This window comes from Abramis brama (assembly GCF_963993115.1).
Source record: "Abramis brama genome assembly, chromosome: 21".
Classification (NCBI taxonomy): domain Eukaryota; kingdom Metazoa; phylum Chordata; class Actinopteri; order Cypriniformes; family Leuciscidae; genus Abramis; species Abramis brama.
This window is the reverse complement of record NC_139983.1, coordinates 32,679,333-32,697,060: the sequence shown is the minus strand read 5'-3', so window position 1 is coordinate 32,697,060 and position 17,728 is coordinate 32,679,333. Positions and strand designations below refer to the sequence as shown.

General features: G+C 37.0%; 1 protein-coding gene across 1 annotated transcript in view; it reads left to right on the top strand.

Moving 5' to 3' along the window:
- Nucleotides 1-17,728, top strand: part of sntg2 (syntrophin, gamma 2) — a 76,937-nt gene that overhangs the window by 31,066 nt on the left and 28,143 nt on the right. The window contains exons 7-9 of the mRNA XM_084096918.1: nt 2,671-2,758; nt 4,707-4,798; nt 14,049-14,176. Of these exons, the coding sequence (XP_083953044.1) occupies nt 2,671-2,758; nt 4,707-4,798; nt 14,049-14,176 (308 nt within the window). The remainder of the gene's footprint in view (nt 1-2,670; nt 2,759-4,706; nt 4,799-14,048; nt 14,177-17,728) is intronic.

Sequence of the window (17,728 nt, the reverse complement as noted above, 5' to 3'; positions counted from 1 at the left end):
CTCAAACATTTCTCATCAAATTCCTCCAAAATCAAATGATCTAAACATGCTATTCATTTTCACTCTATACTCCTTTTTCGCTAACATGAACTAACGATGAGCGATATATTCTTACGGTATTTATTAATCTTTGTTAATGTTGTTTTATAAAAATTCAACTGTTCATTGTTTGTTTATGTTAGTTCACAGTGCATTAACTAATGTTAACAGAACATTTGATTTGAAGAATTTCTTAGTACATGTTGAAATTAACTTTAAGTATTAGTTCAGTTCTTTACATTCACAATGACATTTCAGTGTCGCCTTGTTTTCATTTCTGTCTTTTTTTTCCCTTCAAAGTTATTTTAGGAGAAACACCTGAGACAAAGTTGATGCTTCATTGAAGAATAATTACAAATCTCCTGAGTAATGAAAGAACAACACGAGTTTTCCTCTGGGGTGTCTTTACACACTGGAGGTGGTAGAGCTTGTTTGAGATGCGAGACCAATCTCAAGAGATGATCGTCAAAGATGAGATTAGTTGCTGTTTATGAAACTGGCCACTGTATAATCTGTGGACCAGTGGAAAAAGTATGAAACCGTACAACTTACTGAAATGTATCATGTAATTGTTTAGTTGCAGTGTTTCAAAACTGGAAAGACGTCAATAAAACAGCTTGTAAACAATATGTAACTTAATGTTACATTTACCTCAGGAAAGCCGTTCATTGTCCATAAAATCGATTGTTACAGTGTAGCTACAAAAAATAGAGAGGAGCATTTTCATGAAAATATGCACTTTATATTTTTACTTAACATGTTCTTCGTTGTTTCGTCTTCCACAACAAATTGAAACATAATTGTAAAGGTTGATATAAAAACTGCCTTATGTGCAATTTGAATGTTTATTTACAACTCAGTTCTTATTTGATTTTGTTAACACTATTTCATTTAACTTAATTTATTTTGGTGCATGCTAATTATCATTGACGGATTCGACACGCTCGTAATTCTGCATTTTATAATCTAGTTTTAAAACAAAATTGCTTGTTTAAATGAATGTTCTGGTTTCGACCTCTAACGATTAATGTCTGTGTGTGTAAACAGGGCTTTAGTTGAGTTTTTGGATCGCACACACACACACACACACACAGACAGGGTTTCTTGGCAAGCTCTTGGTTTCCTCTCTGTGGAAATGTTGCACAAGTGTGTCATGTTCTCATCAGAGGAAAGCTCAGATATGTTAAATGAAGTAACTTTTCTTGCTGTGGTTATGATCAAATGAAGTCTATAAGTCGACATGAAATCAGAATTCCTTCAAAAGTCCTTGCATTCAGACTTCTGTTATGAAACATGCTTTGCAGCTTCACATCAATTTTTAATGGAGAAAATAAATTTCACCCTTTTTTTTTTCTCGTCGGGTTGTAAAATGTGTTGTATAAAAGGTGTTATTTAGAAGCCACTAAATCCTGTAATGTGTTAGATCAGGGTTTCCCAATTCTAATAATTCATTAAATTATACAAATGTAAATTTAAAATACATAATTTAAAAATAAAAACAATCAAATAAAACATTTTATTTTATTTATTTACTTTTTATAATTTGTTCACATTCATGTCATGTGACCATTACCCTACATCAGAGAAGCGTGAACATGCAAATATGTTGTTAAATTATTGAAATTTAATAAAATGTCAGGAGGACTTTTTAGAAAATACACTAAAAATGTATTTTTGAAGATTAAATGAGTACGCTTTACAAGTTTATACAGTAAATGAAAATGTGTTGTTAAGTTATTGAATTATTAACTTAATTTCAAGGGAACTTCAAGAACATACTGTTAAAATGATTTGTTTGAAGATTATTGGAGTACATTTTACAAGAAAATACTCTTTCTGTCTTTCTACTTCAAAATTTCTTTGTAATTTTGAAATTTACTAGCAATTTATAAATGAATATTATTTCAACGCAAATGTGTTGTTAAATTGTTGAAATATTAACTTAAAATCTGAAAATACACTAAAAATGTTTTAACATTAAATGAGTATATTTTACAGGAAAATACTCTTTCAGTCTTTCTACTTCAAAATGTCTATGTAATTTATAACTGACAATCGTTACAACATGCAAATGTTTTATATATATGTAATATACTTAAAATCTCAGGGGGACTTAAAGAAATACACCGTATTATATATATATATATATATATATATATATATATATATATATATATATATATACATATATAATAAAAATCTCAGGGGGACTTAAAAAAATACACTGTATTTCATTGCAATTGTGAAATGTAGCACAGAATTTATTTTCAGTGTATTTTAGGTCAAAGAGGTTCTGATGCCAAAATAGTTTGGGATTCGTATGATGAAACCTGAAGATATACGAGACCCTGCCGGTGAACTGTTTGTCAGAGGAGCTGTTAGTCCACCTGAACCCAACACTTGATGGTCTGCCGCTCCAGCCGAGAGTCTCTTACTGAAATAATAACTCATGAGAAATCTCTAAAAGAGATTACATGCTGATTGCACACAGTTGATTTAATTCAAATGTTGAGGCTCCTCAACTCAATTAGGTGTGAAACGGTCATTGAAATGCAGTTCAGAAGTCTTTCCTCGAGCACATCTTCTCATCACGACGTCAGAAGGATAATTTCTCTCTCTGCCTCGTTGCAGGTTCATCTTTTACGAACGGCAGGGGACGAAGTCACCATCACTGTACGTTACCTCAGGGAAGCGCCGGCCTTCTTAAAACTCCCATTAGGTAGGTTTGGCCAGAACACTTCACATCTACTAAACTCTCTGCTACTAAACTTATGAGCTGCCGTACTGCGCCCTTCTTAGGAAGCATCCTAACGGAAATGCAACCTCATTAGTGAGGGATTGTGATGCTCTACATAATCGGAAATGCTGCATTTTGCATGCAAGACTCACAATTGATTCTGATAGCTAACTATAAAAATACACAAATAATGCATAAAAATTGTCTATTTAATCAGATAGCCTATTTTAATAGTTATGTAGTCAATATTGATTTAAATAAAAGTATTTTTCATCCTCCATTTTTTCACTGAGCTTGTTGTAATGCACTCTGGGAGTGTCTTCTCTGCAAAGAATACATCTGATGCTGCCTTTGTATTTGTCAAAATTAAGGATTAATTGTTAATGTTGCTTATGCAATTTAGTTTATATGCATTTTGTGTGTTGTTGATGAAGAATCGGCATGAATCTTGCCAGATAATGGCGCTAATGTAACTGGTTTGTAACAGGCTTGTGTGACCAAACAACATTTCCCATCATTCTCTGAGAATGATTATATAGGCAAATACAGCATCACTTACCAGTGTGATTTTAGCATTATTTATATACTATTATACTTTTTATTAATATTTTGAATTAGATTTTAGTTTTCAATGTATTTTTTTTTTTTTTTTTAAGTTTTAGTAATATTGTGCCTTTGTCATTATTATTAGTTTTCGGCTTTTTTAAAATATATTTCATTTATTTTTAATTTCACTTTCAGTTTTAGTAATTTTAGTACAAAGTATACTAGAAAAAGTCAATACTTCAAGTTATTTTTTAGAGTATTCATCTAATATTTATATATTTCTATGTAAATTTATTTCAGTTCAGCTTTATTTTAATCTGAAAAAATAAAATAAATAAAGTTAACCAAATAGTTTTTTTTAAAACAGAAAACATTTTTTTTAATTGTTAAAAAGATATAATTTCTTAATGTTAAAAATATTTAAATTCTATAAAAGATTTTTTATTTTTTTTCAGCTTTATTTCAAATATTTCTTTAAAGATTTTAAGCGTTAAAGATTTTTTTTTAATTATTAAAATCATTGATTTTTTCATGTTAAAACTATTTTTTTTTTTTTTTTTGGTTTTTCATCTATACATGTAAGAAAAATCTAAACTATATATATATAATATTTTTAACAATCTTTTTGACAATTTTGAAAAATCTTAATTCTTTCTTTTAATTGTCAAAATAAATATATTACTATTATTTAGTTTTTTTTAGGTTTTTAAATATACATATCAGCTTTAAGCTTTATTTCAACTATCATTTTCTTAATATTTTAATAGTTAAAGATTTTTTAAAGACTTCTTTTAACGATTTTTTTTTTTTTACTTTTTTTTAACTTAAAAAAATATGTTTAATGGTTTTAGTTTTAGTTGAGAATAGCAACACTGTAAGTTACACACTTGATGCACAACCTTTGCACAACTGCATCCTGCGCTTGTCGTGAAGTGACAAAGAAAATATGAATTGGTCCAAGACATCCAATTATTGCAGACTAAAATGGCTTTAAAGCACATCACATTGCACCTAGTGAGTAGGAGTTTGAGAGTCAGAAGTGAAGGCAGGTGAATCTCTCGGGACTGAACTGAAGATATACTGTATCTTCAACAGATAGAGCTTTCAGAGCAGCGTCTCTGCATGAAATGCACTTTTTGCGCTCTGCATTTTCCAGTGATGCCCGTGTCAGAACTCCTGCGTCTTGTGCATTTCACACTCACCTTAGCCATAATCTCCTGTGACTTTAGTGTCCATGGCATCGTGACAGCCTAGAAAGCGGCTTGCCAAGCTAATGCACGTCATATCTCTGGGATTTAGAAGTGCAGCGCCACCAGAGTCGATTTGCACACAGCATGAGCTCTGCTTTATATAGAATATATACTAATCTGCCCTGTTTCCTCAGGTTCACCCGGACCGTCCAGCGGTCAGAGTAGCAGAGCGTCCTCGCCGCTTTTCGACAGTGGTTTGCATTTAAATGGGAACTCGAGCAACACGGTAAGTCACCTTTTGTATCGTCGCGAGCATCACTTCTGTTAAGGAGCTTATTCATAATCCTCGAAAGTGAGACGGATGACAGAATCAGGCTGGAAATGCCTTTCTCAGATAGAGAGCTGGAACTGACTCCATGCACTTCAGCATCACTATTATTTTTGCTCATAATTAGGTTTAGTGATTTGAACAAACCCCTGTACACTACAAAAAAAAAAAAAAAAATTCTTACTCAGTATTTTTGTCTTGTTTTCCAGCACAAACATCTAAACATTCTTAAATCAAGATACAATTACTTGAGAAGTGAAATAACATAAGATGTTAAGTTTTGTTTTATGAAAAATGTATCAAAATGAAACGAGTTTATGCTTAAAACAAGAATAAATTTCTGCAAGTGGGGTAACATTTTTTTTAAACTTGTTCTCCTTTTAGAATTAAGTTTATTTTTCTGACCCCATTGGCAGCAATTTGTTCTTGTTTCAAGCTTAGAGGGATAGTTCACCCAAAAATGAAAATCCTCCCATAATTTACTTAATTTACTTATGTGTATATGACTTTCTTCTTTCAGCCAAACACAATCGGAGTTATATTAAAAAATATCCTGGCTCTTCCAAGCTTTATAATGGGAATGAATGGTCCCTGAGATTTTGAAGCCCCAAAAAGCACATCCATCCATCATAAAAGTAATCCATACGACTCCAGGGGTTAATAAAGGCCTTCTGAAGCAAAGCAATGCGTTTGTGTAAGAAAAATATCCATATTTATAACTTTATAAACTATAATCTCTGGCCTCCGGTAACAGCCGTACGCAAGTCTAGTTCCGGCGGAAGAGTGACCTCTGACTAGAGGTCGACTGATTGATCGGTTTTGCCAATTAATCGACACCAATAGCCGATTGCTGGAAAAATTGGTTATCATCAAAAATCCTGGGGTCTGCAGTACGAGAGCGGTCTCTGGGTATATTTTATGTATAAAAACACCTTATTTTCCTCATATTCTCCATTGTTGCAGCTCCTCTCTTCCCAGTCTGTCAGAAACGCTTTTTTTAGTTCCTGTCTCTATGAAGCCCCTCCTTCTGAAAAGCACACTGTGCTCTGATTGGTCGGCTGGATCAGTGTGTTGTGATTGGTCGAGCGCTTCGAGTGTGTTTGGGAAATGTCCCGCCCCTTACCATAACCGCCAGTTTAACACACTACTAACTAACTCAACCAGGCCCCGCCCCTTTATTCTGCGTATGAATTATTTAAATGAGGAATATTGTGACGTGTTTGTTCCCGGAAGAAGCTCAAGACTACAATGGAGGCGTTTCAGGAGTTCAGAAACACTGACACTGATATAGAGAAGAACTGGAGCTTTTTCATGCTCAAACAGCAACATTACACACTAAAGAAAGAGAAACATGTAAAAGCATAAGACCCCTTTTAAATGCAAACAAGTGTAATTATCAACATAATCATATGTCTGAATGTTTGAAGTCTATCAGGTAAAACATGAGCTTATTGATGCAGTTCAATCAATCTGCTATGCTATTGTATTCCATCTGCCACTCCTGGTCGGAGGCTTCTGTTAATATTTAGTTTATACATAGTTACGTTTCAACTAAGTTTAATGGTGCAACACAAAAATATTTACTAGTGTGTAAGTTGTAACTTATTGCCCCTTTAAACCAAACCAAGTCTAGTGCATCAGGCCCTAAAATATCATTGAGACTTGAAGGTGTAGGAGTCTTTTACTAGTGCTAGTTCCCATCCAAAACACTGTTGTCCTAAAATGAAGCCTCAAGTGCACCGACAGCCCGTTCAAGCAGCATATAGAGGTCATGTATCTCATTCTGACCTTCAAAGATCATTGTCAAGTAAAGTTAATACAGTGCGGCAGCCACTGGACCTGACGGAGTGAGGATATCTGAAAGAACACGCTGCGTCTCATTAAGTCACAGGTCACTTTCTTATTCAAACCAGAGAGCAAAGGTAAGGCAGACGTCTCACTCGATCTGCTCACAGACTACAGGAACTCTCTGAGATTCACATGCATCACATTAATGTGACAGTAAGACTCATGTCAGCAGGTGAAGCTTCAGACCTCTGCAAGTGAAGCTCTGAGATCTGCATACAGCCTCTGAAAATCCCATTCACGCCTCAACGCAATGTGAGCGAGGGCTGAAGATGTGAAATTCAATCTCTGAGTGCTGACAAATCAAGATTTCGGTGTTGGATGCGACCGAAAGGCAGTCTATAAATAGAACAGAGCTCAGAAATGTTGCTGATTATAGTCATTGAATAGACTTTTGCTGCTACCGTGATGCTGTAGAGCAGGAGTTCTCCATTCTGGCCTATGAGGTCAAGCCTAATCAATCAAGATAATCAAAGTCTTTAGGGTAACTAGACATTTACAGCAGGAGAGTTTGATCAAGGTTGGAGCTAAACCCTGGAGCTGAACCCCTGCTATAGAATGTTCTGGGTGTTTGCCAGGATGTTGCTATGGGGTTGCAATGGGATGTTCTGTGTGGTTGCCAGGACGTTGCTATGGGGTTGCTCTAGGATGTTCTGGGTGTTTGCCGGGATGTTGCTATGGGGTTGCAATGGGATGTTCTGGGTGGTTGCCAGGATGTTGCTATGGGGTTGCAATGGAATGTTCTGGGTGTTTGCCAGGATGTTGCTATGGGGTTGCAATGGGATGTTCTGTGTGGTTGCCAGGACGTTGCTATGGTGTTGCTATAGGATGTTCTGGGTGTTTGCCAGGATGTTGCTATGGGGTTGCAATGGGATGTTATGGGTGGTTGCCAGTAGTGCTGGGCGGTATGACCAAAAATCCACATCACGGTATTTTTCTAAATTACACCGGTTTCACGGTATATGACGGGGTTTTTTTTTCGAAGCATGACTGGGTGTAAAACACATTTTTCACGGAGTGAGAGAGGAAATACTGCAGTAGATTGACTTAGAATGCTCTATTTTACTGTCATGAGTGAATATTGTAGAAAAAAATCCACACTAGTATTAATACAGGTTTGCAAGGCTGTTTACAAAGAGGTGCCAGCAGGAGGCGCTTTAGGAGCGGCAGAAATAGCGGTTTCCCCGGTAACGGCTGTACACAAAGCAGCAACGCTCATAAACGCTGCTTTATCAGGAAAGATTCAATCATAATAACAAAGAAACTTTTCTAAAGACCGTCAGTTCACTTCAGATACATTCATATAAAAACACCTGCGCCGCGTTTTGATTTTGAAACGTGCAGTGCTCATGTTTATTCAACAATGTGAATGCCGACCACAAATAGATTTTCCAAAAGGCTGTGTTGATATTGTGAACCAATGTATGGGAAACACTGTAATATAATTTGACAGCTATCAATTATAGTTTAACCTATCCACCTTCAAAGTCACGCTTAGTAACACGTGCATCACCACAGTGCAACAGTGAAAAAGGACCCTCTCAAACAGTGTCGCGCCGCGTTCCGATCGTTCCGATAAAGCGACGTACACCGGTACAGCGGTATTTTAAAAATTCATATCATAACAAAAATAAACACCGGTATTCGGTATGAACCAGTACACCGCCCAGCACTAGTTGCCAGGACGTTGCTATGGGGTTGCTAGGGTATTCTGGGTGTTTGCCAGGGCGTTGCTATGGGGTTGCAATGGGATGTTCTGGGTGTTTGCCAGGATGTTGCTATGGGGTTGCAATGGGATGTTCTGGGTGGCTGCCAGGACGTTGATATGGGGTTGCTATAGGATGTTCTGGGTGGTTGCCAGGACGTTGCTATGGGGTTGCTAGGGTATTCTGGATTTTTGCCAGGGCGTTGCCATAGGGTGTTAACCAGGACGTTGCTATTGGTTTGCTATAGGATGTTCTGGGTGTTTGCCAGGACGTTTCTATGGGGTTTCTAGGGTGTTGTGGGTGTTTGGCAAAGTGTTGTGATGGGGTGTTCTGGGTGTTTGCCAGGACATTGCTATGGGGTTGCTAGGGTATTCTAGATGTTTGCCAGGGCGTTACTATGGGGTGTTCTGGATGCATCCCATTGCATCCTGTTTTCCAGGATGTTGCTATGGGTTTGCTATAGGGTGTTCTGGGTGTCTGCTAGGGCGTTGTTATGGGGTTGCTAGGGTGTTTGCTAGGACATTGCTATGGGGTTGCTATAGGATGTTCTAGGTGTTTGCCAGGACGTTGCTATGGGGTGTTCTGGGTGTTTTCCAGAGTGTTGTTATGGGGTTGCTATAGGGTGTTCTGGGTGTTTTCCAGAGTGTTGTTATGGGGTTGCTATAGGGTGTTCTGGGTGTCTGCTAGGGCGTTGTTATGGGGTTGCTAGGGTGTTTGCTAGGACATTGCTATGGGGTTGCTATAGGATGTTCTAGGTGTTTGCCAGGACGTTGCTATGGGGTGTTCTGGGTGTTTTCCAGAGTGTTGTTATGGGGTTGCTATAGGGTGTTCTGGGTGTTTTCCAGAGTGTTGTTATGGGGTTGCTATAGGGTGTTCTTGGTGTTTGCCAGGATGTTTCTAAGGGGTTGCTAGTGTGTTCTGTGTGGTTTCTTACTGTCTCAAGTGAAAAGACTCTCTGATATTCTTATGGCTTGCGTTCCTCCTTCAGTGTAAGAATAGAAGATGTTTCTACCATATTTTAAACAAACCTTTGTCGCTACGCATGAGAAATAGTTATGGTGATGTTTGCCTTAACATACAACACAGCGGTCACCATGGTGTGTTCAGACCAGCTCATTTATCAGTTCTGTGTAAATGAGAGTGCGTTCCAGGAGCAGAAGAGTTTGTTTTAATGAAGTTGTCCTAGAGGCATCCTTTTCCAACAAAAACATGGGAAGAATGCTGGAGGCCTTTTTTCCTAGAAATATACTTCATTATTAAACATTGAATGGCAGCCAGTGTATCCAATTACCGTAAACAGATGAATTCTTTTCTTCTATTGACTCTCTCTCTGTCTTTGCCAGGCATGGAAATGTGCAAAAACATACGCAGGGCTCTCCTGACTGCTGAGTCGACAATATTTGTGCTTTTTCCCTGTGTTCTTCAAATTAGTTTTTTTCTTCTAATCCTCTTGTAGTGGTTGAGCTGGTTGCCTGCAGGTGATTATAATTCTCTGAGCTCGTCGTCTCCTCCAGGCTGCTGTGACATTGAGCTGATTGACAGTGTTTCGCTTTCATCGGCCGACGGGCTGCTGCTTTAGCATTTTTTCATTTACATGCCTGCAAATAATTAGTGTAGCAGTTTTTTTGCCACTGAAAAAAATAAAAAAGGTAAATATAATACTTTATTAAAAAAAAAAAGAAGTAATACTAGTAGTTTGGTTGTACCAACTTTACTTGAATGTTTACATACTCCACATATTTGTGCTGCGAAAACGGTCAAACTACTTGTTTTGATAAGGTATTTATGTAATTAAAGTGCCCCTATTATGCTATTTTAAAGTTTCCTAATGTTGTTGTGGAGTCTCCTACAACAGGTTTACATGCATCAAAGGTCAAAAAACTGTTTAATTTCCTCATAATATACATTTGTACATCACCACATTTTCAATGATTCTCAATCGACTCGTCAGATGAATCAATCTCTCTAAATCCCGCCTTTCCGCGAGGTACTCTGCTCTGATTGGCCAGACAGCTCAGTCTGTTGTGATTGGTTTACCGCATACAGCGCGTCGAAACTGCCCATTGCCATAACAACGTCAGCTGTCCTGAGGCTTCCTACACCGTAAACTAAAGACAGTAACGAACAATGACGTCGATTTAACCATATCAATCCGAGTGTGAGTCCAATGATGAAACACTGGAAGAATTAGTTATTGAACCCGAACCTCCATCACAAGGACAACTCAAGCAGGACTCAGTGTTTCTCAGTGATACGCTACTCAGTTTGAGGTACATTATATGAGATGTTGCAACTGTAATTCCTCACCATCAGCATTAACAAGTGCATGTCCATCAACAAACCGATTATTTTACTTGTACTAATTTATTCACAGAGTATTTTTCTAATATATTGCGGTGAATACGTGGAAACTGTATCAATAACAGTGCATGTATGCAATGTATACATTAGCCGAGCTCTAGCGTGAATGACTGATGTGTATACATAAACGTAAAACAAATCTTGCTCCATGATTAATCTTTCCTCAAAGCAGTTATAGGTAATAGTGGCCCACAACTGATTAGCAGAAGTATTTAAGTAAGACAGTTATAACGTGAGTTAGCCAGTTAGCAGGAGACCTACACAATATAAAACTCAAAACTAAGTATTTTGAACACCATCTTTCAAGAGCAAGCGGTTTGCGAATCATGCATTGAAATCCGAGATTTGAGAAGTCGTCAGTAAAATGATGGGAACACAGCAAAAGTTTAGGATTATACTGCTGTGATATCGTGGTAAAGATTAATTTTAACCACTGATTCTTCGCATGCTCATCCTTGGGCAGTGAAAAAAAACTGGCTTTACCTTCACATTGTAGAGCACAGCGTCTTCTCGACATGATGCTATCCAGTATCCACAGGAATCAGCTGCTGGTTTGAGGTTCAAGTTTTCCCTGGTGTCTGCGCGCGCAATAAGTGGGCGGGCAATATGCTAATGTTTCGTCATGACGTCACAACGAAACGGCTTATGACTCGTTTGAAAAACAATTCATTTCATTGACTCAGAGTCGACTCTTACATTTGAAAGACAATAACTTTATATACGGTGAACTTTCAGATTTAAAACTTTGCAGGATGTTTTCATTCACTTACATGAAAGGTCATTTTCAAAAATCTATAATAGGGGCCCTTTAATGGTGGATTCGTGTGCAAATATAGGATCTGTGCTTTAAGCCTTGCAGTGCAGCCTAATAGACCTGTCTCTAGTTATTATATTGTAAATATTAATGAAACAGCATTAACAAGAACAAAAAGAAAAACAGCTTAAAGAAGCCTTAAAAGTGGTCATCTATCTATCTATCTATCTATCTATCTATCTATCTATCTATCTATCTATCTATCTATCTATCTATCTATCTATCTATCTATCTATCTATCTATCTATCTATCTATCTATCTATCTATCTATCTAATGAGATATGACAATAGTATTTGGGCCTGTTTTTATCTGGGAAATAGTGTATTTTGTCTGTTGTTGTATCTGGAGGTTTATGAAGAGCTGGTGTTTGGCTCCTCGTGAGAGACACTCTGTCAGTCTCATCCATCCTGACACGCCTGCGATATTTCATTCAGTGTCGTCTAGTGCAGCGCAACATGAAAGTCAAATCAAGTTTAATTACCCAGCCTCGGCCTGAATAAACAGCAGAGAGGAGAGTATGAGTGGAGAAAGAGCTTCACATGTAATTGATGATGGCTTGAGAATTCAGCCACAAGTGAAAGAATCCAGTCAGAGCTAATTATGCTGAAAAGTGTCTTGTACAGGAAAAATAACTCTGAAAATGTCAGTAGTGCTTGCATGTGCAATTTAAATTCAAGTTAGTTTTAGTAATTTTATTGTGTGTTTTGGTAATTTTTCTTAATATTTAAAGGTTTGCATATGTTATTTATTGTATGCATTTTTATTGTTCTGGCAGGTTGATAGTGTTTTTTTCAAACTGTCTAAAGTGAAAAGAAACTTCTACTGTAGGATACGTGAAAGGGTTTTAAAAACACTTCAAGTTGCATTTTCCCCTCTTCAAGTTTTTATATAAACCTAAAATATGTTGCTTCTAGAAGCAAGGTCAGGAACACCTCAAAAAATCTATATCCTCATCTTAAGCGCACTGCGCCTGTACTGATATGTTTTGCAGAAAAATATTATGATTTTGATTTGATACTAGGAGATTTATAAGCTTACCGACCTCACCGATTATTTGCATCCGAGAGATTCACGCATGTCATGCATAATATTATGTTAATGCCGATATGACTTATGGGATTTTGCTGTTGAAGTGAGTCACGTACAAATGTGACGCACATTTTGAAGACTATAAACTGTGGACTTGACAAGCGTAATCTGTATGGGTTCCCAGCAGCGTTTGCAGCATTAGGAAGCTGACTTTAGTGTTTACAGTGGCTGAAACGTTCTTCTGCTTTAGACTTTCATCGTCTTTCTGCCAAGTTCCAAATCTTAGTATTTTTGTCTTGTTTTCCTAATTAAGATACATTTACTTAACAAGCAAAATTACAGTTTATAAGTCTTGTTTTATGAAAAATGTATGCTTAAAACAAAAACAAACATCTGCCAGTGGAATCAGAAAAATAAAACTTGTTTTCCCATTGAATTGAGCACAACAGTTGGGTTCCGGAAGTCATCTCCATAGGGAAATAGATTTTTAACGATAAATTATAAACCTTTAAAGACAGACTGTGGGCTACGAGGTTGTTAATCAATGGTACTTGCTTCTATTAGCCTGCATTATTTCAACTTAGATTTAAAATAATCGTGCTTAATAGCAGAATGTGATGAAAAACTATATTTCCCATGATGCTGTACAGAAAACTCACTAATCAGAGTCGAAACAAGCAAAAAGTTTTCTTTAGCTCCGCCCACTCCCATGAATCAATTTGATAACATTTTTTAAATGAATAGTTTTATATTTCTCTATCATTTTGTAATTTTATTATGCAATTCGCAATGCATCATGGGATTGTGGTTCTTTCCCTCACTAAAACAATTAGGTACACATTAGGTCTTATATATTTTTATTGTTGTCCGATTTTCAAACACTTTTCTTTTTTTGCCTCAAATCAAAGTTCGTAATTTTGTGATTCTCCTCATAGCTGGTTGGTTTGGTTCATGACTTATAACGCTTTAATAAAGACTTTTTTGAAAGTCCTATGGGAGAAATAAACAGAAAAAAAAAGAAAAAAAGACTTCTGGAACCAACTTTGCTGAAAAAGTGGATGGGCAAAAGTCTACTATTAAACCTCATTGGTAGATTTTTTTCTTGTTTTAAGCATAAACGCTTTAATTTGATAAAAAAAAATGTGATTCTTAAGAAAATATATCTTGCTTTAAGAACCTTTAGATATTTGTACTGGAAAACAAGACAAAAATACTGAGTAAGAAAATATTTTTTGTGCAGTGTTCTCGAGGTGACTGTAATCCTCATTCATTTGTAAAATACTGCAGGATACCGTTGAGCCAGAGTTATTATCGGTGTAGTCGGAGCGCGGCGGACTCTTGGTTGTTATGAGGCCGCTGGCATCGTGATCAAAGTGCAGCGGATGATGGCACTAAAGCGAGATGTTTCTGCTCTGCCCTCTCACTCTCTCCCTCTCATTTATTCCATCTAGGCCCCGTCGTCGCCCTCCTCACCTTCGGCTAATGAACCAAAGTATGAGAAACGCTGGCTGGATGCCGTCTCCCTCCCTCTCTTCATGGCTCGAATCTCTCGACGCAAAGCTGGAACCGATAAATTAAGGTACGGTAATCCGCTGCGCCGCTGCACGAACTGTACGGTTTGACACGCGCCCGCTCCCAATGTTGGTTTTGCAAGCATTTTTCATTTAGGTGAGAGGATGTTAAATCCAATATCTATGCAGCGGCATGCCGTGTCTGGAAAGGTCAGCGATGCAGGACCAGCGAGAGGAGCGCAGGTCGACGAGAAGAAGAAGTGGCTCTGACTTTACTCGGCTCAGCTGCCATTGAAAGCGGAATGATAGCGGATCACATAGAGAAAAGACGTCTATAAATAACCAGTTTAAAACTCTCAAAGGTTGTGATTGCAGCAGGTGGAAAGCAGAGAGATTCGTTTCTCATCCTTTAATTAGGCAGAATGCATAATCTGTGCATTTGCTTCGGGAGTTTTATTTCCGACAACTTTGATTTTAACCCTATAAAGCCTGCTGTATGATGTTTGATGCACAAAATTCTCAGGCCTGAAATTGATCAAGATGATCAAAACTTGTTGAACACAATCCGCCACATGCCTTCAGTCGCCTGATTCATGTCGACATATTATTAGCAGATTAGGGCTGCACAATATATCGAAATAATCGAAATATCGCAAATGTATAAATCAGCTTGAAATAACTGTTGTCATGAACAAAAGACAACGAGAAAATCACTCACTGCTCTCGGCTGAATAACTCTTGTAGCTTTAATAAGAATCATTATATATTTAATTCATACAGTGAAAACTAAGCAGTTTTTTATTTTTACATTTGATTATTCAGTTTCTGTTGTTAAATAACCCTAATGTAGGATAACCTGAACCCCTGAACCCTGTGGTTTACACTGATGTTAAAATAACACTTCTTATACCACAGTAAAACACTGATGTTCACTGTCAGAAGCTGTAGGGATGTGAAAAAGAAAAGAATGAAAAAGAATGTGAAACGCTTATGTAGGTTATATAATTTTAATATATTTTAAAGATAATTTAAGTTTATTTTACACACTTTAAGCATTATCGTATCGCATATCGAATATCGCATTATTTAATGAGTTATCGCATATCGCATTTTTCTTCAATATCGTGCAGCCCTATAGCAGATAAAGAGGGATGACTGATATTTAAATGCATTTTATGTCACTGGTCTGTTATACCGTTATTAAGATCTCACTGATTTACATTACAAGCATCATAATTTCATCTTTCTTTTTTGTCATATAAATATCAGCATCTGCACCAAAATACATATTTTTGCTCAGTTTGAGTCTCCCTTCATATTCTTACTATATCATACTAAATGAGCCATAAAAGCCTGATGTATCAAATATGATGCTCAACAAAAAACATATGCAATTTATTTTAATTCTGTCTAAAGTCAATAAACTGTTCCATTTAAAAAAAATAGATTTTTCTGACTCTCATTTCAGGCTTTCCAGGGTTAAAAACAGTATGTTTTGCTGTTATTGATTTGTTTTTCTGTACGTCAACTTTACTATGAAGTAGAACTTTTCACAGAGAATGACTCCTCGATTGATTTAAAGGATTTTTGAGCGAGTGCATGCATTTTTAAACATTTGCAGCATCTAAAGGTGCATTATGATGGTTCAGCTGAAGGATAGGAAGTTTTATTATTTTAATACTGTACGTTTTGGTGATACTTTATAACTTTTCAACTACACATCAACTTACTCCCATTAGAGTATTAGTAGACTGTTAGGTTCGGGTTATTAGAATAAGTTGACGTAGTTACCTATAGTCAGTATAATGTCTATTGAGGAGCATCAAAATAAAGTGTTCGATATTAAAGGATTAGTTCACTTCAGAATTAAAATTTCCTGATCATTTACTCTCCCCCACGTCATCCAAGATTTTCATGTCTTTCTTTCTTCAATGGAAAAGAAATGAAGGTGTTTGAGGAAAACATTCCAGGATTTTTCTCCATATAATGGACTTCAATGGGGTCCAAAAGTTTGAAGGTCCAAATGTGAGTTTCAGTGCAGCTTCAAAGTCTCGACACGATCCAGCCGAGGAATAAGAGTCTTATCTAGACAAACCATCAGTCATTTTATAACAAAATAAACATTTATATACTTTTTAACCACAAATGCTCGTCTTGCACTAGCTGTGATGCGCCACACATTATGTAATCATATTGAAAGGTCAAGCGTGACATAGGAGGAAGAACAGAACCAGTGTTTACAAAGCCAACGTGCAAAGACTAACCCTGCGTCCCAATGTGCATACTATCCACCCTATCTGTCCTAAATAGTTTTGACAATTACTAATGTCACATACTATTTAGGGTGGATAGTATGCACATTGGGACGCAGGCTATGTCAAACACCATTTACAAAAAAAAAAAAAAAGGTATAACGGTGTCGGACGATTTTGAAGTGGAAGACGTGGACGTGCAAGACTAGCAATTGTGGTTAAAAAGTATATAAACTTCTTTGAAATATTTTTTTTTTATAAAATGACTGATGGTTTGTCTATAAGACTCTTATTCCTCAGCTGGATCGTGTCGAGACTTTGAAGCCCCCCCCCCCCCCCAAAAAAAGTTGGCAGCTACGTATGATACTAATACTCTAATGAATGCTAGTTGAGTTGCACAGATAGTAGAATGTCTAAAGTGGAGCATCAAAAAAATTGTTAGTTTCACCTGGGATTTCACATCCCAGTACAATTCCCACAGAGCATCCCTCTTTCTGAATGTAAGAAAGATGCTTTCAGATTTCACAACACTGTTTTTGCGACAGTCTCCTGTGAGACGATGAACGCCCGAAGCGTCTGTGCAACATCTCGTCCCTTTCCTTACGCTATTCTTCTCGTCTTCGTTATAACCGTCTCTCCTCGTATGCCGATGCCGCTCCGCAGACTAATAGATTTTTATTGTGTTCTGTCACTCACACGGGCGGCTTCTTGGTTTCAAAGCACTCGGCTACAGTCTGCTGGTAGTTCAAGCAGAACATCACATTCTCCAGGCAATTTCTGTCTGAAAAAGGCCAAGCGATGAATGATCTCACACATGGTTGGCATTAATTGAAATCACACCATTTATTGAATTGCTTTATTGGAAAAAGTTCGAAGCTGCTAAAGATGCGTTCAGTCTTTTAAGAGCAATGCTTCTGTTTAGTAATAGAGCTTAAGTCTTGCTCTCACTTGACATCATGATTTAATGCATTAGAAATGTTTATCTTCAGGATTTGTGTTGCCTTTGCATTTTTCCTTCATAAGCAATGCGTAAAATCTACATGCTAAAGGCCACATTGGAAATGATTGCTCAAAAATATGTTTTGATCCGACAGTCACTCTCTGTTGAACTCAACTGACAGCTATCATTAAAAAGTCAAAGTGTAATTCATCTCCGAACACACTCCTGATATTAAATGTCAAAGCCGTCCCATTATATACAATTGATGGTGGAGTGAGCGTGACAAACGTCTTTTAACAAATGCATTTCATTCCTCGCAATTTGTATTGATAGCTTTTGACATTTAAAACAAACGGAAATAACCAGATCACATAATCTGAACTGACGGCTGTGTTTGAGCCGAGTCTTTAGATATACAAAGACTGTGC